Source organism: Bos indicus x Bos taurus, chromosome 27 (assembly GCF_003369695.1).
Source record: "Bos indicus x Bos taurus breed Angus x Brahman F1 hybrid chromosome 27, Bos_hybrid_MaternalHap_v2.0, whole genome shotgun sequence".
Lineage (NCBI taxonomy): Eukaryota > Metazoa > Chordata > Mammalia > Artiodactyla > Bovidae > Bos > Bos indicus x Bos taurus.
Window position 1 is genome coordinate 2486062 of NC_040102.1, and position 24103 is coordinate 2510164.

General features: G+C 41.9%; 1 protein-coding gene across 3 annotated transcripts in view; it reads right to left on the reverse strand.

The window, feature by feature from the left end:
- The window catches only part of CSMD1 (CUB and Sushi multiple domains 1), a 2076272-nt gene that overhangs the window by 281048 nt on the left and 1771121 nt on the right, over positions 1–24103 (reverse strand). For all 3 annotated transcript variants that reach the window (XR_003509135.1, XM_027530260.1, XM_027530259.1), the window contains exon 26: positions 16226–16428. Coding sequence is in view for 2 of the 3 variants with exons in the window: in XM_027530260.1 (XP_027386061.1) it covers positions 16226–16428 (203 nt within the window). In the remaining variant the exon portion in view is untranslated. The remainder of the gene's footprint in view (positions 1–16225; positions 16429–24103) is intronic.

Sequence of the window (24103 nt, forward strand, 5' to 3'; positions counted from 1 at the left end):
TGGTAACAATAACCCGGTGTAGGAGACAGCAAAAGAGACACTGATGTATAGAACAGTCTTATGGACTCTGTGGGAGAGGGAGAGGGTGGGAAGATTTGGGAGAATGGCAATGAAACATGTAAAATATCATGTAGGAAACGAGTTGCCAGTCCAGGTTCGATGCATGATGCTGGATGCTGGGGGATGGTGCACTGGGACGGCCCAGAGGGATGGTATGGGGAGGGAGGAGGGAGGAGGGTTTGGGATGGGGAGCACATGTATACCTGTGGCAGATTCATTTTGATATTTGGCAAAACTAATACAATTATGTAAAGTTTAAAAAATAAAATAAAATTAGAGAGAAAAATAAATAAATAAATAAAATGGATGAAAAAAAAAAAAAAGCAGATACATTACTTTGCTGACAAAGGTCCATCTAGTCAAAGCTATGCTTTTTCCAGTGGTCATGTATGGTAGCAACAGTTCAAACCCTGTATGAAACAGCTGATTGGTTCAGGACTGAGGAAGGAGTATGACAGGGCTGTCCATTTATTTAACCTAAATACTGAACACATCATGAGAAAGGCCGGGCTGGATGAGCTACAAGCTGGAATCAAGATAGGCAGGAGAAACATCAACAACGTCAGATATGTGGATGATACCACTCTGATGGCAGAAAGCGAGGAGCCTCTTGAGGAGGATAAAGGTAGAGAGTGAAAGATGGTGACCAGAGCCATGGAAGCAGAAGATGACTGCTTCTCAGCAGGAAAGCTGTGACAAATCTAGACAGTGTTTTGAAAAGCAGAGACATCACTCTGCCGACAAAGGTCCACATAGTTAAGGCTACCGTCTTCCCAGTGGTCATGTACAGTTATGAGAGCTGGACTGTAAAGAAGGCAGAGCACCAAAGAATGGATGCCTTTGCCCTGTAGTGCTGGAGAAGATTCCTGAGAATTCCCTGGACAGCAAAGAGACCCTAAAACAGTCAGTCTTAGGGGAAATCAACTCTGAATACTCGTTGGAAGGACTGTTGCTGAAACTGAAGCCCCACTATTTTGGTCATCTGATGTGAACAGCCAACTCGTTGGAAAAGACCCAGATGCTGGGAAAGATTGAGGACAGAAGGAGAAGAGGGCATCTGAGGATGAGATGGCTGGATGGCGTCATTGATACAATGAACATGAACTTGGGCAAACTTCTGGAGAGGGTGAGGGATGGGAGACCTGGTGTGCTGCAGTCCATGGGGTTGCAAAGAGTTGGACACAACTGGGTGACTACACAACAATTTTTTAATTAACTTGTTTTCAATGTTTCAAACTAGCTTTTAAAGTGATCTCAAAGATCCTCATAATCACTTATTGGAACTAGAACATTAGTGGGACATAATAAATGTCCAATTTAGGTGGTATCTGTAAGTCAAATAATGTTTCTATTCCTTGCAAATAAATGTTTTAATATTTATTTGCTAGTTATAAAACTATATTTTTGAGTTCTGCATGCCACATTGTTGTTAAACATTGGACCATGTATGTAAAAGAATGCACTCGGAAAATTTCTAAAACATATAAGAGTATAACAGGTTACTCGCATTCACCACAGTATTTGAATCAGTTATGTTGGTTAAGTTCCAAAGATTGCACTGAGGACTAAGCTTAGCCCCTCCTTTGTAAAGGAATTGTAAGTGCCCTGAAAAAAATACTAATGAACATAACTCCTTTCATCATGTCAAATATACCATGTATGCAAAGCCAAGTATGTCTGTTCCTGCAAATTTAAAAATATTTTAGCCTTTAGTTATTAAAAAAAAAAAAAAAACCATTACATCTATTAGTAACAAAAATATGCAAAATTTGAACATATCATAAAATCCTATGTTTTGCATCCTCATAACAAAAAAGATTCCCTCATTCAGTTATTCAAAGAGATTTTAGTTTCTTTATATCTAGTCACACTCAAATTAAAACCTTCAACCCTCATCCTCCAAAAATTCATTTCTAAACGTCTATAACATTAGTCACCACAGTTAAATTGATTCTCAGTTCTCCGAGGTATGAAAAATAAAATAATCTGTATACATAAGATGGACTTGAGAGAAAAAGATGAGTATCACATTTTTCATTAGACACTCTGCAAATTCTTCACTGATAACAAGTACATGGTTAACAACTTCAGTATGTTACAGAAATCTCAGATGGTTGCAGCAATGCAAAGATCTGGTACTAAATCATTAGGGTGATCAAGTGCTATTCACTTGTTTACCGTCTTTTCCTGTTTCTAAATCACAGCTTCACTATCTCCACACCTTCCAAGTATCGGGAGGATCTTGCTTTTGTCAGTGTGAACTGAGTGGTGTGAAACAGGAGGCAAGAGAGAGGGGGGATCTAATTTGAGAACCGCAGACTGTCTCATTTATCACATATACTTCCCCTGAGTCAATATGCCTCTAGAACTGAGAATAAATAATAGCAATCCCTTATATTGGGGAAAATCGATAAATCAAAGTGCTTTTGTGTTCCTTACTGTTGAGATTAGCCCTCATCAACACTGTGGGCAGTAAAAAGAGTATGATGAAAAAGAGTATGATGCCCTAATTTCACCTAATTCACACGAAAATCATACACATGCTTGTTTACAGAGCTGTGTAGATGGGGCTTAGCCCCAAGTCCTGGGTAGAAAACAGTGCCTCTGTGATGCCTATTCTAAAACTTATATAATATCACATGTGTGTGCACAGGCTTGTGCACCTTTGAGGGTTATCTGATGCAGGATTATGCAGCTTGTTGTTTTTCAGTCATCCAGTCATGTCCGACTCTTTGTAACCTGTGGACTTCAGCACACCAAGCTTTCCTGTCCCTCACCATCTCCCGAAGTTTGCCCAAGTTCATGTCCATTGCATCGGTGATGCCATCCAGCCATCTCATTCTCTGATGCCCTCTTCTCGTTCTGCCCTCAATCTTTCCCAGAATCAGGGTCTTTACCAATGAGTTGGCTCTTTGCATCAGGTGACCACAGTATTGGAGCTTCAACTTCAGCTCCAGCATCAGTCCTTCCAGTGAATATTCAGGGTTGATCTCCCTTAAGATAGACTGGTTTGATCTCCTAGCTGTCCAAGGCACTTTCAGGAGTCTTCTCCAGCGCCACAGTTTGAGGGCGTTAATTCTTTAGCTCTCTGCCTTCTTTACCATTCAGCTCTCACACCTGTACATGACCATGGGAAGACCGTGGCCTTAACTATACAGACCTTTGCTGGCAGAGTGATGTCTCTGCTTTTCAGCACACTGTGTAGGTTTGTCATAGCTTTCCCACTAAGAAGCAACCGTCTTCTGATTTCAAGGCTGCAGTCACCGTCCGCAGTGGTTTTGGAGCCCAAGGAGAGGAAGTCTTTCACTACTTCCACCTTTTCCCCTGCTGTTTGCCATGAAGTAAGAGCTGGATGCCATGATCTTAATTTTTTTTTAATGCTTAGTTTTAAGCTGACTTTTTCACCCTCATCAAGATACAGGATTATGCAGCTTGGTGTTGTTGTTCAGTTGCCCTATCTGAGGTCCTGGGGGATCATGCTGGGACTCTGTACAGAAATCGCTGCTGTCTGTGGAATGGTTTACAAGCCTTCAGTATGAGTGGGATCGAGATTAGCAGAAAGTTAGGTGCAGATGACGCTCCAGCTGCAACCCATGGACTTCAGTGCCCAGGCTTCCTTGTCCCTCACCATCTCCCGAAGTTGGCCTCATCAAGACGCTCTTTAGTTCCTCTTTGGTTTCTGCCATTATCCATTAGAATGGTAGGCAGCTTACTATAGTTTAAATGAGCCTCATAATACTTAACATTACATGTGTATGTGTATAAAAGTGAAGTCGCTCAGTCGTGTCTGACTCTTTGTGACCCCATAGACTGTAGCCTACCAGGCTCCTCTGTCCATGGGATTTTCCAGGCAATAGTACTGGAGTGTGTTGCCATTTCCTTCTCCAGGGGATCTTCCCAACCCAGAGCTCGAACCCGGGTCTCCTACATTGTAGACAGGTGCTTTACCATCTGAGCCACCAGGGAAGTGTATATGTATACATATTTTTTTCCTTTCCACTCTAACAGTGTTGCTAAATCTGAATGCAGTGTGTGTTCCTGACAGTGACGGGTGGATGGAGTGGAGACCACAGGGTGTGAGAGGCGCTGAGGACCTCGGAGGTGGCTGGTCACCCAAGGACAGCAGAGGTTGTCTCTGTGAGCCACAGTGGAGCAGAGTCCTGCCTAGGCAGCTGGGGTGCCAGGCGGGCTGTCCGGAGGAGGCAGACAGAGACCAGGAGAGAGACTGGGTGAACAGCATAAGCCTCAGGGGAGGTGAAATCCACCTGCCTCTTTCATATCTTTTATGAAGACTAGGTAACATCTACATCTCAGCTCTGATCCTCCACATTCACAAAGCATCAGGAATGCAGCAGGAAGGGGTTGAATACTGGTTGGTGTTGTGAAATGCAAGGATCTTCTGCCATATCAATAAACAAGAAATGCCACCACCATCGGTGATTTCTGGCCTCCAAATGTGAATAAGCCTTCCCAAACTGCGATCCAGAGTAAGCTGTCACACTCCATGTGCTTGCCGAGGAGCTGGGGGAATGCAGGAAGAGACGTGACCAAGGAAACTGGATTGGCCCCAGACAGCCGAGGTGCACACAAAAGGCATGCATTCAGGCAGCCCCGAGGCTTGCATCTTCTCATGCACAGAACACTGAGTTCCTTAACTTGCTACCCAGTCTTTAATGTTCAGACTGCCTGCTCCCTTTGCTGCAGACTTGTATATAGCCTGACTCCCCTGCCCACCTCCTTAGAGCAGTTTTCTCAGCGTTACTGAGATGCTGCCTCCTGGGCTGGAGTCCTAAACATTCTCACCCAATAAAATAACACTCTACTTTCAGGTTGTGACTAAATTTTTTTAGTTGTCAGTGTATAAATAAAAGAATACACAAATGAATGAATGAGTGGTCAGTTCATTAATTCCTAGTTATTACACCAATGTGATCACACACATTATGAAACTAAGGGTGACCTCTATTCTGGACAGAGTGGTCAGATGCTTAACCGCAATATTTGTCACAGTGACTCATTTTTTATGCTGTCCTCACTGACTCAGCTTATTTCTGAATGATGTTGTGATAATTCAGTCTATAAAATTTAGGAGCACTTCCTTCTCATTAAAGCAAGAAAGCGTAACCCTGCCCAAAGCATCGTGTGTGACGCAGAGTTACATCTGAGGTCCTGGGGGAATCATGCTAGGACTCTGCACAGAAATCGCTGATGTCTGAGGAATGGTTTATGAGCCTTCAGTATGAGTGGGATCGAGACTAGCAGAAAGGTAGGTGCAGATGACGCTCTGGCTGGTTGTATAGAAAAGGGCTCCTCTCTCTCTCATGCTGCTGCTGCTGCTAAGTCACTTCAGTCGTGTCCGACTCTGTGTGACCCCATAGACGGCAGCCCAGCAGGCTCCCTTGTCCCTGGAATTCTCCAGGCAAGAACACTGGAGTGGGTTGCCATTTCCTTCTCCAATGCATGAAAGTGAAAAGTGAAAGTGAAGTCGCTCAGTTGTGTCCGACTCTTAGCAACCCCATGGACTGCAGCCTACCAGGCTCCTCTGTCCATGGGATTTTCCAGGCAAGAGTACTGGAGTGGGGTGCCATTGCCTTCTCCTCTCTCTCTCATGGTAAGTATTAAACACACCCTCAAGGAAAAGAACACTTTGTGCACTGTTGGTGGGAATGTTAACTGGTGCAGTCACCATGGAAAACAGTGTGGAGGTTCCTGAAAACACTGAAACTACCACATGATCAAGCAATCCCACAGCTACACACACTCACATACATACATACACACTTACACAGGACTATTATTCACCCATGAAAAAGAAGGGAATCCTGTCATTTGCCACAAGATGGATGGACCTTGAGGGCAGTGTGCTAAGTGAGATGTCAGAAGGAGAAAGACAAATACTGTATGATATCATATATTTGGAATCTGGAAAGGCTGAATTCACAGAATCAGAGGCTGGAATGGTGATTCCTAGGGGCCGGTGCTGTGGGGGGGTGGGATGGAGAGATGCTGGTCAGAGGGCACAGATCTCTAGCTACAGATGAGTAAGTGCTGTGGTCCAGTGCACAGCAAGATGGCTGTATGTGACTGCACTGTGTATCTGCAGGTTGCTCAGAGAGTAGCCCTTCACTGTTCTCACCACCAAAAACAGCGGTAAGCGATGTGAGGTGAGCAAAAGCTAAGGTGGTGATCATTCTGTTCAGTCCATAAATGTATCAGATCAACATGTTGTACACCTTAAACTTACACAATGCTATGTGTCAATTATTTTTATTATTTTTTAAATTCGAGGTATAGCTGATTTACAATATTAGTTTGGAGCATACAACACAGCAATCTGATATATTTTTTTAATTATACTTGAGTTAACACTATTACAAAACAATGACTATATTTCCCTGTACAGTATAACTTTGTGGCTTATCTATTTTATACATACTAGTCTGTGCCTCTTAATCCCATACCCCTGTCTTGCCTCTCCCTCTTTCCCTTTCCCCACTGGTAACCACTAGCTTGTTCTCTCTATCTATGAGTCTGCTTTTTTAAAATATTCACTAGTCTGCTTTATTTTTCAGATTGCAGAATCTAACTTATATGCAATAAGTCAATTATATTTCAATAAAACTGGACAGGGGGAAAGACATGACCCCAAGAACAGGAGAAGTGTCATTCAGGTGTCCTGTTTCTCTCTGTTCCTCTTCCTATCAATCTTGGTGGCATTTGACAAAACTAACCACAGCTAAAAGGGCTTCCCTGATGGCTTAGTTGGTAAAGAATCTGTCTGTAATGTAGGAGACCCAGTTTTGACCCCTGGTTTGCAAAGGTCCCCTGGAGAAGGAAATGGCAAACCATTCTAGTATTCTTGCTGGGGAAACCCCATGACAAAAAGCCTGGCGGGCTGCAGCCCATGGGGCCTCAAAGAGTTGGACATGACTTAGCCACTAAACCACCGCCAACCACAGCTAAAACCCCAGCACTCTGTGGAATCCAGAATTTAGAATTTCAGTTAAGCCAGCATCTTAGTCTCAGTAATTCAATGAACAACCATTCTACCTCTGTCGTGAGCTAGGCCTGGTATCAAAGGTGGACAAAACTCTTTGGCCTCATTTACAATCTACGTGTGCATGTGGCCAAAGACAAGAATGTGTGGTCAACGTTCCACGGACCCCACGAGTCCTGAGAAAGCAGAGAGGGTGGGTGGCCGTCTGGTGGCACCTGCCGTGTACTGTCTGCAGGTAGACAGGAGGCGCAGGAGCCCAGGGTTTATGACCAACTCATTCCTATAAAACAACCCTACTCTGCTCGGCAACTGGCAGCCCCAAGGGCCTCTCTTGCTATAAACAACAAATGATTTTTTAAAATGAAAATGTACCTATTAAATTATCTTCCAATAAAGTAAATTAGGGAGGGATGTCGTGTAGTTACGGCCGCTATTTACAGGAAATCCATCTTGGGACTCCGAGGAAGCGAGATCACCCTGGAGCCCATCTTCCCTGGGGTGGGAAGGCCTGGAAGTCTGACCGCTGGAGGCTCAGCCGCCGTTTATTTAACCCCCCAGAGTAAAGGTCACTCCTGTGAACTGAACTCCATTTTCTTGCATTTTATGCATGATTAAATGGTAATTAAGCTTTAATGAAAAGTGTTAGGCTGATTACAAGTAACATAATTGCACTCGTCAGTTCTTGTCCTCACGCGTTACATGCTGTGTGGAGCTGGCGGGACAATGGACCTTGAGCGGGCTTGAATACCTTGTGAGCACTGGTAGTTCTCCTTTCTAGGGGAGGGGTGCTGTTCTACAGCACAGGGCAGGTAAAGTGCACGGCAGGGAGGCGTGCTGTGCAGCTGCTCCATCAGCGGCCCGTCGAACCTGCACATGGACGTGCAGCACTGTGGTTAAGGGTCACCACCAATAACCAGTCGTTCCTCGCCCAAGGTTGCCTTAACGCTGGGAAGAATGATCATTTTTATAAAATAAAATAAGGAAATTTAACAAATCAGAGGTTAAACTATGTTCATTTAAAGTGGGTATTAATCTTTATAAAATGAAAATGGACTGCTTGGTTTCTACCTGGTATCAAAATAATTAGGTAAAGATAAATGTATAAAGAATTATAAAACTTAAAAAGGTCAACAAAGATGCATACGAAGGCAATGGCACCCCACTCCAGTGCTCTTGCCTGGAAAATCCCATGGACAGAGGAGCCTGGTGGGCTGCAGTCCATGGGGTCGCTAAGAGTCGGACACAACTGAGCAACTTTACTTACACTTTTTCACTTTCATGCATTGGAGAAGGAAATAGCAACCCACTCCAGTGTTCTTGCCTGGAGAATCCCAGGGATGGGGGAGCCTGGTGGGCTGCCATCTATGGGGTCGCACAGAGTCGGACATGACTGAAGCGACTTAGCAGCAGCAGCAGCAATGTTTTTTAGCAGTAAAAATGGTCTATCCTGACCACTTCTACTGATAATAGATATTATATAAGGACTATTTATCTTAAATACTAACATTGGGATAGAAGATAACTCAGGGGTGGAAGAATCTTTATTATTAAAATTAGCATTCAAACATTTATTATTAAAGGCTTTTCTATTAACATCTTTGAATGAAGCTGATGTCAGTATTAAAACACAACCTTTTCAGAAGATCAGTAGATGATATGGTTCTTGTCACACAATCAAAATCATCCTAGTATTTTTAAGATTTGCATCACTAGAAAGGTTTCAAGTATATTCAGTTAGAAAACACTTTGTAACCACTGACTATATATCATGTTCTGGACATTCTGCCCTCCAGGAACTTAGTCTCATCATTCAGTCCAGGCAATTGTCTCAGTCATGTCTGATTCTTTGTGACCCATGGACTGTAGCTCACTAGGCTCCTCTATTCAAGGAATTCTCCAGGCATGAATACTTGAGTTTCATTCCTTTTCCAGGGAATCTTCCCAATCCAGGGATCGAAACTGGGTCTCCCGCATTGCAGGCAGATTCTTTACCATTTGAGCCACCAGGGAAGCCCAACCTTAGTCTTTTAGATTGCAAATAAGATGCTCACACACGATGGGGCACACACTGTATCAGAAACATGAGCATTGCATTTGGGGACTGCGAGTGACAATGCGATTAATTCTGATTAAGAGGCCTTAAAATATATTCTGTCCATGTGTGGATTCATTGAGCAAGCAAAGAGGAAAAGCATGCATAGAGGAAAATATTAGGTAAAGATATATGTATAAAGAATTATAAAGCTTAAAAGTTCAACAAAGATGCATACATGTTAGTAGATCTGTCTAATAACAGATATGTCCATTTACTCTGATGTAAAATGGACATATACCAAACATGTGCCTACCAAGCAGGGCTGGCCTCCTGCTGGCATGGATGCCACAGGAGGTTGATAGGGTTGGGGGGCAGTGATTGTGGATGAAAACTGAAAACATACAGAAGGGTTTTGCAGAAGTTTGCATACAAGCTTTGATAGCTGTTATTTCTGGCAAGAAGGAGAACCAGAACTCTCTCTGGCTGAGATGGGAAGACAGTGGAGAGTTCTGGCCAGAAGCAAGTTGCCTCATTAAGACCCAGCCTGGGACCTCCCTGGTAGTCCAATGATTAAGAATCCACCTTGTAATGCAGGGGGCACAGGTTTGATCCCAGGTCTGGGAACTAAGATCCCACAAGCTACAGAGTAACCAAGTCTGCATGCCGTAACTACTGAGCCTGCACGCCACAACCAGAGAGTCCATGTGCCACAACGAAAGACTCCTCGTGATGCAACGAAGATCCCATGTCTCATAACTAAGACCCAATACAGTCAAATAAATAAAGAAGCCGATATATTTTTTAAAAGACCTATCCTGGCTCCTTTGATCAGGAAACACTTATCCAAGAGTGGAGAGAAGCCCATCAGTAATCTGTGGAGGCTCAGTCCAGGCCAAAAGGACTCAGACCAAGGGGACATGTGTACAGTGGAGAGAACTGGCTGGATCTGGGACTTTGAATATGGGCCCTACTGAAAGTGATGCTGGAGTATATGGGGGGCAGAAGATGAAGGGGTTTATGAAAAAATGACTTCAAAGGCTCTCTCATGAGAAACTCTCAGAATGGAGCTAGCATTCACCGAGATGGGAAAGGCTTGGAGAAAACCAGGTTTGGGAGTGGAGAGAACTGGAATGTGGTCACGTTTCATGTGCTAAGTCACCTGTTTCTGTCTCCATGTGAAACCGGAGGGAGATCCCAGAGGCAGTTGAGGACCCCAGGGAGGGCTCAGGAGGCTGGCTGGTAAAGCCCAAGGAGAGACTACTGACAGAAGAGAGCGACACAAGGATGTTCCTCATGGCATCCAGCCTTCACAGCTTGGGGAAGGAAAGATGAGAGCCAGGGAAAAGACTCTAATGGGGTGGCCACTGGAAGAAGGAGGACCAGGAGAGGGTGGGGATACGGAAGACAGCTGAAGAAGGTGTCTTAATAACAGACAAGCAGTCAAATTAAAAAGCCCCAGTCAGGTATGGGATTCTGTGACTGAGAAGGAGAGCAACACTTATGTTAAATTCTCCTGTTTTAAGTTTATTGAGGAAAATCTGATAATTCAAATGTCTGAGAAAACTATTCAAATAAGCTTCTCCCTTCAATGATTAAGTTACACCTACAATGCTGAGCTCACACAGTATTGGCATACGATCAAGTTAGAATGGTTTACCAAGAAAACCAATTTAAGACTATTGAATAAATGTCATTTTTGTTTTGCAACAAAGGTCATACTTGAAGTATCAATTATTTGAGGAAAATATTTAAGTTCCACTATTTTTTTAAATTTTATTTTGAAATCATGAAAGTGAAACTGTTAGTTGCTCAGTCATGTCCAACTCTTTGTGACCCATGGACTATAGCCCACCAGGCTCCTTTGTCCCTGGAATTCTCCAGGCAAGAATAGTGGAGTGGATTGCCATGCCCTCCTCCAGGGGATCTTCCCAACCCAGGGATCAAACCTGGGTTTCCCACATTGCAGCCAGATCCTTTACCACCTGAGTTACAAGGGAAGCCCCTTTGAAATCACAGATTAGTGCCAGTACTTCACAGTCTAACGTTAGCTTGTATTAGGAATGGCAGCATTATCTAACTTACATATAAAGTACCTCTTCTTTTTATGTTTCAGGATTATTAAGACAAATAAATGGGCTTTTCCCAGCTTCTACCTACAGAAGAGCAGCAAGGCTTCTTGGGCTCGAGGGATAGGCTCTTTCACATTTTTCAAGGGGATTCAAGCCTTTGTTTTATTTATTTTTATTTTTTTTTTTATTTTTTTTTTATTTTTAAACTTTACATAATTGTATTAGTTTTGACAAATATCAAAATGAATCCACCACAGGTATACATGTGTTCCCCATCCTGAACCCTCCTCCCTCCTCCCTCCCCATACCATCCCTCTGGGTCGTCCCAGTGCACTAGCCCCAAGCATCCAGTATCGTGGATCGAACCTGGACTGGCAACTCGTTCCTTACATGATATTTTACATGTTACAATGTCATTCTCCCAAATCTTCCCACCCTCTCCCTCTCCCACAGAGTCCATAAGACTGTTCTATACATCAGTGTCTCTTTTGCTGTCTCGTACACAGGGTTATTGTTACCATCTTTCTAAATTCCATATATATGCGTTAGAATACTGTATTTATGTTTTTCCTTCTGGCTTACTTCACTCTGTATAATAGGCTCCAGTTTCATCCACCTCATTAGAACTGATTCAAAAGGCTCCAGCCTGATTTAGTTTTATAGTTGGATTCCCCAATGGGGAAAAAATGGCTCAGAAACTGCACAAGTGGAAAGTGATACTTTTGGTCATGGGTACAAGGAGGTTGACCAGATATCCCAGCTTGATGCTGAAGGGGGTTCCTGGGACATGGGGATGTCAGTTTCATGGGTTTGACAATGTTCCTTTGGGAACTCTATCATTGAAAATCCAAAATGAAAGATATGACACACTTCCAGGGGGTTATTTGAGAAGGTTTCCTTACAAATGTTGGATTTGGAAAAGCCCAAGTAGAAGTGTAGTTACTAGGTGTATAGAAACCTGGAAAGGAACTGTATGGATACAGCTTCTTGAGAAGAACAGTGAGCACTGACTGAGGGAATCTGAAAGGGAGCTATATTACAGCCTGACACCACTTTCCTCCCTGCACCTCTTGTCTCCTGCCCGAGATCTTCACTGGAGGAACCAGCTAAAAGGCACCAAGCTCATCCACACATGTCCACCACTAGGATTGAGAAGCCTGAGACATGGCAGAGAGTAGATCTGAGCAGACGAAGGGAAAGTGTGCTGGGCTGTGTGCTGTGCTAAGTCGCTTTAGTCTGACTTTAGCCCGCCAGGTTCCTCTGTCCATGGTATCCTCCAGGCAAGAATACTGGAGTGGGTTGCCATGTCCAGCTCCAGGGGATCTTCCTGACCCAGGGACTGAACCAGCATCTCCTGCGGCTCCTGCATTGTAGGTGGATTCCTTACTACTGGCCACTGGGGAAGCCCCAGAGGTCAAGATACAAACCCAAATTTTCAGCATCACAATTCAATCCAAGTTTTTCTAAATAATGCCAAGCAACGTTTTTATATCTTGCAATTTTTCCTTCCCATAGAGTTTTAAAGACCTCATTCTTTAAACTCATTCACAAAAATACCTCAGAATCAACATTATATTTTCACTCTTAAAATGGTATTTCCCTATACCAAATGTTCCTGGAGAAGGGCACAGCAACTCACTCCAGTATTCTTGCCTGGAGAATCCCACGGACAGAGGAGCTTGGTGGGCTACCATCCACAGGGTCACAAAGAGTCAGACATGACTCAAGTGACTGAGCACGCATGCATGCACACATACAAAATGCTACGTTAAACCATAAATGCCAATATTTAACCATTTTTTTTAATCTGCAAAAATGACAATTTCATATTGTTCAAACTAGAACACTTGGAAAACCAAAGTTCAGTTAAGCAAGTTTCATTTTTGTAGGAACTTTAACGGATGTGTTCATGTTTATCACTTCCTAAGTATATTAATTAAATATATTATTTGCATAATTACAAATATAGGATATAAATGTCTATGCTCTCAAATAACTATAATAAAAGACACTCCTTTGTCTTTAACCCAAACTAGGAGATGTCTTTTTAAAAGAGAATATAATGAAGAATGTAAAAAAATAAATGATTTCTTTGTTCCGTCACTTGAAATTTTAAAAGGGAAGATTTTAAAAGGTCAGAAATAAAAGAACATTCTCTTACCAGATAATCCTGAAATCACACTCTTTGGTATTTATGCAAAGGAGTTAAAAACTTATGTTCATACAGAAACCTACATGCAAATGTTTATAGCAGCTATATTCATAATCACCAAAAATTGGAAGCAATCAACAGTTCCTTCATTAGGTGAATGGATAAACAGTGATACATCCAGACAACGGGATATTATTCAGCACTGAAAAGAAATGAGCCATCAAGCTAAGGGAAGGCCTTCAGTTCAATTCAGTTCAGTTGCTCAGTCATGTCTGAGTCTTTGTGACCCCATGAATCGCAGCACACCAGGCCTCCCTGTCCATCACCAACTCCTGGAGTTTACCCAAACTCATGTCCATCAAGTCGGTGATGCCATCCAGCCATCTCATCCTATGTCGCCCCCTTTTTCTCCTGACCCCAATCCTTCCCAGCATCAGGGTCTTTTCCAATGAGTCAACTCTTCACATCAGGTGGCCAAAGTACTGGAGTTTTAGCCTCAGCATCAGTCCTTCCAATGAACACCCAGGACTGATCTCCTTCAGAATGGACTGGTTGGATCTCCTTGCAGTCCAAGGGACTCTCAAGAGTCTTCTCCAACACCACAGTTCAAAAGCATCAATTCTTCGACACTCAGCTTTCTTCACAGTCCAACTCTCACATCCATACATGACCACTGGAAAAACCATGGCCTTGACTAGATGGACCTTTGTTGGCAAAGTAATGTCTCTGCTTTTGAATATGCTATCTAGGTTAGTCATAACTTTCCTTCCAAGGAGTAAGCGTCTTTTAATTTCATGGCTGCAGTCACCATCTGCAGTGATTTTGGAGCCCCCCAAAATAAAGTCTGACACTGTTTCCACTGTTTCCCCATCTATTTCCCATGAAGTGATGGGACCAGATGCCATGATCTTAGTTTTCTGAATGTTGAGCTTCAAGCCAACTTTTTCACTCTCCTCTTTCACTTTCATCAAGAGGCTTTTTAGTTCTTCACTTTCTGCCATAAGGGTGGTAGAGGGACTTTAAATGCACACTATTAACTGAAAGAAGCCAATGTGAAAAAGCTACATACTATATGATTCCAACTACCTGATACTAGAAAAGGCAAAATTATGGAGAAAGACAAACTATCACTGTTTGGCAGGGGTTATTTAGGATGGGGGAGGAATGAATGGGAAAAGCGCAGAGGATTTTTAGGGCAGTGAAACTGCTTTATATGAGACGGTAATGATGGATACATATTATTACACACTTGTCCAGACTCATAGAATGTGCAACACAAGAGTGAACACCATGTAAACCATGGCCTTGGAGTGATGACGTGTTAGTATGGGTTTATCAGCTGTAACACATGTACCATCTGGTGGGGATATAGATAATAGGGGAGGCTGTGTATAGGCCGAGGCAGAGTCTACGTGGGAAATCTCTGCACCTTCCTCTCACATGCGCTGTGAACCTAAAACTGCGCTGAAAAAGTCTATTATAAAAGGAAAAAAGCAAAAACGCAGCCAGGAGAGTACATAATGGGTAGGAGGGGAAAACATAACCTCATAACGGTACCGAAGGTTTTGTTGTCAAATAAGGACAGTACACCACACCTGCCGTGTACTCTCACCACCGTTTCTGAAGACAGCAAAGAAAAAGAGCAAAAATTATATAATCTTGGAACAAAAACATTTTTTTCCCCAATCCAGGATAACTGGAGCAAACTTACCTTGATATTTTTGCCATAAAGCAGTGAAATTTTTACCACATAGAGATTCTATTCCGTGAACACGTGTTCACAAATTACTGCCTTGAAGCACAGCGAACCCGAGGTAAGAAATTGTGCAGACTTTAACCTCAATTTCATTACCAACCCCTTAAAACATAAAATTGACCTCAATCCATGTTCTAATATAAATCTTAAATGTGGCTCACAAGTGACCTGCCAAGAGATGAATCGACCCAGAATGTGTTTATGTGAAAATTCCGGTTGGTTTACGATGACAGCTGGCCTGGGAGCTACCACATTATACCACACTTCTACATGGTGCGGTTTGAAGGGTATTCACAGACTCCACTGCCACAAAACATCCCCACCCCTTCCGTCTGGAAATGATTCCTTAAAAATGTGCTGGACAGTGAAGGCGGGGACCGTCTTCAGGAGGTGAGCATTTAAAGCTGCAAACGTGAAGCTACTAAATCCTCGGAGGTGACTCTCCTACAGAAGCTGCTTGACACCTCAGCCCTAAGCAGGGAGAATGGCAGGGGAGCTGAGAGCAGACAGCTGAAGCAGACTGCCAACATCCAGACTTCGTGGCAGCGCCCAAGGGGGTGAAGGAGCCTGGGCTAGATGTCAGGTGTGGGGAGGGGGCACCCAAGATAAACCTCACCTTCTGGTACAGACTCACACATGTCTGGGGCCCAAGTTCAGATACTTACTGGTTAACTCAAATCTTTAAAGTATTTTCTTTCCACATAACTAAAGAGAGCATGGCCTTCCCTTGTAGCTCAGTTGGTAAGGAATGTGCTTGCAATATAGGAGACCTGGGTTCGATTCCTGGGTTGGGAAGATTCCCTGGAGGAGGGCATGACAACCCACTCAAATATTCTTGCCTGGAGAATCCCATGGACAGAGGAACCTGGTAGGCTACAGTCCATGGGGTCGCAAGAGTTGGACACAACATAGCGACTAAACCACCACCACCAAAGACCACCACCAAAGACAGCATCTGTCTATCACCATCTGAGAGTGGAGAGAATTTCCTAAGACAAACCGTTCTCTTGATAGGGGTTTTCAAATTTTTATATTTTGCTCAACAAAAGGTCCATCCTGTCGGGAGTAGGGGGAACCTTTAGACAGGAATGGGCCCTGTCGCCCTGGCAACCCCAGGAAGAGAGGACCGCGGAGGGAGGAGGGGCCGTTCACCTACTTGAGAACTGCACGGAGAAGCCGGACTTGCTGATGAAGAAGTCGCTGTCGAACTGCAGGGTGAGGGAGTTGAAGGTGCTGTGGATGTCCTCGGGCAGCGCCGAGCCGCTCCACTCCTTCAGCAGGATGGCGCTGTCCGCCGGGCCGTCCCACACCCGCAGGATGTCGTGGGCCAGCTCCGTGTCAAACACGATGAAGTGCAGGCTGCAAGGAGAACACGGCTGAAAGGGGGCCGGCCGCGAGGGCGCCCGGTGCAGGACTCAGGGGCGCCCCAGCCCGTTCCCCCTCCCCAGCCCCACCCCGGCGCGCCGGTCCCTGTCTGCCGGTTCTGGGTGAGCCTGGAGCCTCAGCCGGCGGGCTCACGCGGCCCACCAGCAAACAGCCGAGCCCGCTGCTTCTGTCCGAGATGGACACAGTGAGGACACGCAGCTGTTGGCTGCACTGGGTGCTCAGGGATGAAACCAGGTCTTCGGAGACCGTCAGCTCTTTTCACGACTCAAAGGTCTTTGGGGCATGCTGACCAAAGATGGGTTTGACACAACTTTGTTCTAAGCTAATGGCAGATTGTGATGCCTGTGGTACCAGTGTCGTTCCCGAAACGCCCCACGAGGTGGCAGCATGCACACCAGGAGAGCCGCTGGCAGAGATGATGGTCACACCAGGAGGTCACTGTCTACCTGTATCTGAGCGATCTCAGTTTCCCGTATGTCTGCTTTTATACAGTCTATTTTCAGGAAAAAATACATGATTTGAGATACCAACACAAAAGTGGAATTGTGTAGTATAAACTCCTTTTTTTCCTAATATTTTATCATACTTCTATCAGATTTACAGATATTTTTTCAGAGTAACTTAAAAAATCTTTATGTCAGAGGAAGCCACAGAGGTGTACTTCTATCTATGGCAATTCAAATGGATGAAAGAGTTTAATATCAACAAAAATCCATATTTCCTGAATGCTTTTATCCTCTTTCACTTACTGCTAATTGCATGAAATTTTAAGAAAGATAAAATCACAATAAGTATTATACAAAAAATTGTGCACAAATACTACTTACCTACTTTGTGCATATTATATACTCAGGGAAGATAGCTAACCCTGAATAAAGTATAAAGCATGTAGTATATTTTTAAATGTTCAATTTAAAATATCTTTAATATAGAGGAAAGCACAGAATATAGTAGACACTTGGATACCCACATCATTTTAACATTTTGCCCTATTTGCTTCAGATGTTTTTTTTTTTTTTTAATCTATGCTAATAACACAGTCTTACTCTCCCTCCTCTCCACTTACTCATTGTTTTTCCTCTCACTCCCACCTCCTGAAATCACGATGGTTTCTTCTCATTTATATATTCATGATTTTCATATGCATATATGTGTATACATATCTCCAAAAATATATAGTACTATTTTGTCTGTTTAACAATAATTACATAATAGATGTAATTTTGGCATGTATGTGCTTGTCTCATGTTCAAGTTGCTTTTTTTTTTTTAGCTTTTATGTGTAGCTTTGTTTGTTTCTGTATGTGATCACTCTGCATAGCTCGTGGAATCTTAGTTCCCTGACCAGGGATCAAACCTGGGCCGTCAGCAGTGAAAGTGCAGAGTCTTTACCACTGGACTGCCAGGGAATTCTCTCAAGTTGCTTTTTACATTAAGTATTAGGTGAAATTCCTCTAAACTAGAGATGTAGACTTTGGTAACTTACTTCAGAAGCAGAATAAATGCTTCACGTGTCTAGGTCTCTACTGAGACTGAGATAGTCACTCTCTATATTTTATGGTGATAAATGGTGCTCATCCTTGGATCTCTCTAGGCTCAGAAAGAGAAATGGCAAAGTTGTTCTCCCTGTGACTGTGGCTACGTACAGTCTCACAATAAACTACAAAGGGCTCCGTGTTGTCACGTCTTTATACCTGATGACATCAGCCTATAATAGTTGTAAAAAGAGAAAATCTGACGGTCATGGGAAGGTCTCTTGTTTAAATGACATCTCCCTGAATATTTGTGAGGTTGAACATACTATTGTGAGTCTAAGCCAAACCCCCTTCAGTATACCCTTCAGTTCAACAATTCAAGGGCACCGACTCTTGAGCACCGACTATTATCAGGCACTCTTCTAGGAATTTTGGATATATCAGTGAACTAAAGGAAAAACCCTGCCTTCATGGAGCTTGCACAGTTGGTAATGGCAAGAGATGAGCAAAAAAACCCAGAAACTGTAAAAAATAAGAAAGTCTCATGTTCGTAGGTGGTAAATGTCACTGAGAAAAGAAAAAACAAAAGCAGAGCAGAATAAGCAGCATCAGCCTTGACAGGATTGAAGGGTGGGGAGGAGACTTAGGAATCAAATGACATGGCTGGATAACCCATGTATTTAAGAATTAAATGAGATGGCTGATAACCCATATTGGTGAGGAGAGCCTTGAGTAGAGACTTGAAGGAGATGAGAGGTTTGTTATATTTGATGAGAATCTTCCTGAACTAGGGATCAAACCCAGCCTCCTGCATTGCAGGCAGATTCTTTACTATCTGAGCCACCAGGGAAGCCCCACATTTGATGAGAGGGCAGAGAGAACCCAGCAAAAGCCCAATACAGAGGGCACACCTTCAGCATTTGAGACCATGCAGGCAGGCAGTGTAATGAGAAGAGAAAGGGCCTGTGGAAGAGGCACTAAGGCCAGAGAAATATGTGGGTGGTGGATGGGGGAATGAAAGGGTGAGGCCCAGGGCCTGGAAGCTTATTCTGCGGGTTCTGGCTCTCACCCTGGGTGATCCACCAGGGTGGTGTTTGTGGTGAAGCAGTCTCCCCACCTGTGATTTAGAAAAAAAAAAAAAAAATCTACTCTGTGCTTGTGTTGACAACAAGCTCTCTAGGGAAAGGCAGAACCGAGAATCAGATGTGTGCTGCTTAGAGGAGTGGGCCTGGGAACATTGAGCGGCTGGCAGATTCTGGGCACAGTGTGATGGTGGGAAACACGGCTGTGGGAGGCCTGTGGGGTGAAGAGAGGATGCGAGGTCACTTGAGGGTTTGTGCATAAGGAACCAGAACCATGGGGAAGTCACAGCTGAGCGGGGGAGGGTGCAGGTACAGGGGTCGTGGCGTGGGAAGACCAGACGTTCTGGTTTGGGCCTGTGAATTCAGGATGCCCGCTGGACAGTGAGCAGCCGGCTGCTCATGCCAATCTGGAGCTTTGCAGGGAAATCTGGAAGGAAAGAGTAAACCTGTGTGTTCAGCAAATAAATGGCTTTAACCATGGGACTAGACGAGACCATCATAGGTCTTAGGGAGAGGGAAGAAGAGGCTCGAGACTGAATGATCCCATCACATCAGATTGGCCACTGCTGTGATGCATGCTGCGTCTCTTAGTACCGTTTGTGTATGGTATTGTATTCTTGTGGAAAGATTTTATTACATACTCTTATCATTTTAAGAAAAATTTCCTGCTGCTCACTATGCCAGGAAGGTTTTTATCTAGTTATGCTGTTGATCATGAAAATGCATTCAATTCTATTAAACTACTTTTTCTAAACCTGTTTAGATGATCAGACAGGTCATTTTTCTTACTATATAAATAGGAGTAATTTTAGAGTTCAGCTCTTAATTTTTATTTCTGGCTCTTGTTTTTGATATGAAGGTTATTTTAGTCTTATTAAGTGGATCAGCTCATTTTTCTAGTTTTTTCTTTTGCCTGGAAGATTTTTCCAATATATTGACATAATATAATCTATTATTTTCTTCAATGTTGTAAAAATAATTTCTATTGTAGGAATGTATTTCTATTCCATTTCTAATATTGGTTATTTAGGTTTCCTGTATTTATCTGAATATGTCTGTTATTTTTCTACTCAATGATACTTTTTTCAAGAATCAGTTTGTGGTTTTGGTAATTCTCTACATTGTTTTTTCCATTAATTTATTTTACTATGTTTGCTGCTTTTCCACTCTACTTTTTTGAATTTATTTTGATACTATGTTCTAAATTCCCTTATCTGGAAGCTTAACTTACTGATCTTCAAGTGATCTTCTTTTTCTAATACTTGCATTTAGGGCTGTAAATTTCACATTAATCTGTTAATCATGTGTCTTTTATTTTCAAAATGGAGAATGCATTTTGTTACTTTCTTACTATACTTCTCTATTTATATTACATTTTGATCAGGATGTGGAGTATAGAAGAAAGTGATTTTCTTGTTTTATTGATTTTTATTGATTAGCTTTCTTCTAGTTTGTGATCATATCTGTACATATTTCATATTTACTTGAACAGAATGTGCAAATTCTACTTGAAGGCTGTATAACTCCTTTAAGTAAGTTCAGTAATTGCATGGTTCAAATCCTCTCTAACCTTACTGATGTGTTACCTGTTTGATTTATGAGTCATAAAGAATTATAAGAGGTGTGCTGTGCAATTTCCAGTGTCTCCAAATAATGTATTTACTTTGTTTGTATTAAACTATGTTCCTAGCTGGATACTAGTTTCTCCTAAGAGTCATATATGCCTGGTGAATATACATCAAATAGTATTTTGTGTGTTCACAGTAATTACATAGGCATCCCCTGGTGGTCTAGTGGTTAGGACACCAGGCTTTCACTGCCATAGCCAGGGTTCAGCCCTTGGTCAGGAAAATAAGATCCCACAAGCTGCAAGGAATAGCCAAAATAACTTGCAAAACTGGAACTCTTGTAAAGGGATGATAGGCAGTTTGAATATAGATTCCAGGTTGACAGTTTTATATATATAACTATCTGGTTCATGAAAAAGATTGCACTGCAGTTAAAGGAGAAACACTGGCTTATCAACAAATGGTCAATTGAACTGCACTGTGGACAAAAAAAAAATTCCTTGAGTCTTCTTCATAATACACAAAAATTAATTCCAGATGGAATGAAGACATGTAAATGTGGAAGATAAAATAAGTCTTCTTCAAAAATCCTAAGATAATGTTTTTATGATTTTGGAGAGGCAAGATTTCTTAAACTGGACACAAAAATGTTAAGATAAAAATTGATATAACTCAATTTGAATACAGATAAACACACTAGCCATGAAAGAAAAATGAGCCAAAATGAATTTGATTCATTGAAATGGAAAACTTGTCTTTAACAAAAGACATCATTATGAAACCAGAAAGATAGACCAGAGTATAAGAATATAGCTGCTGAATATAGAGCCAACAAAAGGTTGCATTCAGATGTATAAAAACTGTATACAAATCAATAAGTAAAAGACAGGTATTCCCATATGAAAAGAGATGGACAAAAGACTTCAACTGAAAATTCATAGAAGAGGATACTCAAGAGACCAATAAATATAAAAAAGTGATGGCCATGATCAATCATCAGGGAAAAGCAAATTAAAACAACTATGTACCTGCTAGAATGACTTAAACGAAAGACCATCAAGGCCAAGCACAGTGAAAGCAGAAGTACCTGGGAGGGACCTACACTGTGATGGGAGTGCGGAGGTGTGGCCACATCAGGAGATCATCTGGCAGCACCTACAACAGCTGAGTGCAGTGCATGCCCCAGAGAAAAGCACACACACAATCACCACACAATACACGAAAGCACACTCAACACAACACCATCAACACACAGAATGAATGAATAAATCATGGTCTACTAATGCAATGGAATAATTTTCCTGTACCAATGGGAAGTACGGTGGAGGAAACCAAGACACACTGGGGTACTCGATTTTCATAAAGTTCAAAGTAAGGCAAAAACGCCTCTGAAGTTAAGATAGCCATTATCCTTAAGAATGAATGGAGCCTGAATGGAGCTCAAAGAGCACACCCTGGGCTCTGATCTGATTGCTGGCTCCACTGGGAGTTTTGATAAATAAGCCGTTCAGTTGTGATTGGGATAATCTTATGTGCCTACGATCCATGCTAATGAGAAGACATAGACAAACACATGAAGATCCACCCTGGGGCTGTAAGTTTTGCCATTTGGGAAATACCATGCAAATTCACAAATGATATTGTGGTTCTTGTTTAGTAACTCAGTCATGTCTGACTCTTTGCGACCCCATGGACTGTAGCCCATCAGGCTTCTCTGTCCATGGAGTTCTCCAGGCAAGAATACTGGAGTGGGCTGCCATTTCCTTCTCCAGGGCATGTTCCTGACCCAGGGATTGAACCCCTGTCTCCTGTACTGGCAGGCAGATTCTTTATTACTGAGCCACCAGGGAAGTCCAACAATGATATAACAACAGTTTAATATAGATAAAGAAATGGTCATTTTTCATTAAAAAATAATGAAAGTCAATATGCAGACATTATACTACTAGGTAGGGAAAGTTTAAAACCTGATTTTAAAAAGTACCATCCTAAAGAAACTACTATTTATTTCAGACACAATCATTCAAGAAAAAAATACACTTTGCTGAACATTTAATTTTCAAGCACTTGGATTTTTCAAAAACTATATTTGATATTAATTTCTCATTTAAATGCTTTATTCTCTGCAATCACCCTCATTGTTTTATTGAGGCTTTCATGGTTAAGTCAAGGATTTCTCCTAGTAAATGTCATATTGCACTTGAAAATATGTGGGTGATTTTCACATATCTTTTGATATTGATTTCTAACATAATTCCACAGAGATAAAAAGAACAGACTCTATGATTTCAACGCCTTTAGACCAGGAAATTTTTGCATCTTGTTTTATGTCCCTGTATGTGTTACAGTGTCTCCTGATTTATAGTGTATGGGAACTTGAACAGAATTTGTATCCTGCTATTGTGTGAAAATTGTGTAAATCTTAGTTATGTTGAATTTGTTCATTGTGCTTTCCTGGTCTACTGTATCTTTCTACTTTTCTGTCTATTCATTCCATTAATTTTTGAGACTTTGGTAATGAAACTCCAACTAAAGATCTTAATTATCTACTTAAAAATAATTGTAATATATAGTGGAACTGTTTGTAACTTTCCAAGTCTCCTGTAAAGGTGTTATCATATTTTCACAATTTAAAAAATAAGAAAAGAGAGAGAAAATACACTTTGCAATGCACAGTGTCACAAGCTTTAATACATGTGGACAGAGCACCGGATGAACAAAGTGTCAGGTATGTTTATTCTGTTCAAGTTGCCTGGGAAGGGTCTTGTCAGGCAGAGAGAGATAGCAATGATAATCCAATAAGAGGATGAGACAGAAAGTGACTAAACAAATACATTCATGAACACACGAGGAGTGTGAAAATGCAAAAGTTACAACAAGTAAAATGATGTAAAGATTTTCTTTTCTACCAGATTGGCCAAGTTAATGACACTTCATTCTGTTTCCATGAGAATGTGGAGACTCCACCTTTTTCATATGGTATTGGAGGCCATATCTTCTCTTTTTAAAAGCAATTTGGTAATGGCCATAAAGATTTAAATGTGCATAAACAGCAAGTATAGCTTTAGAAATTCATCATAGGAAGTACCCTCGAGGTGATATACTGGGAAGATGTTAGCATGGCTGATATCAGTGAAAAGCTGAAAACAATCTGAATATCCCAATAGGGTACAGTTTAAATAAATTATGGTGCATTCAGGCAATGGAATCTTCTTCCATGACTAAATAGAATGAGGTGGAATTACAAGTAAGGATATAAAACTTTGACCATGTTTATTGACTGAAGAAAATCTTCAGAATAATATTAAGGTATGATACTATTTTTTAAAAATAATTAAACAAGTAGACATTAATTAATTGTTTAAACAATTAAACATATATATATATATATATATGTTTCCTTTAAGAAGTTACACAACTATACACCAAATTTTAAACTGATGTTATCTTTTGCATCTAGGATTATAGCAAACTACTTTCCAGGCTTTTTATCTTCCTGCCACAGTTTTCTAATATTTCAAAAA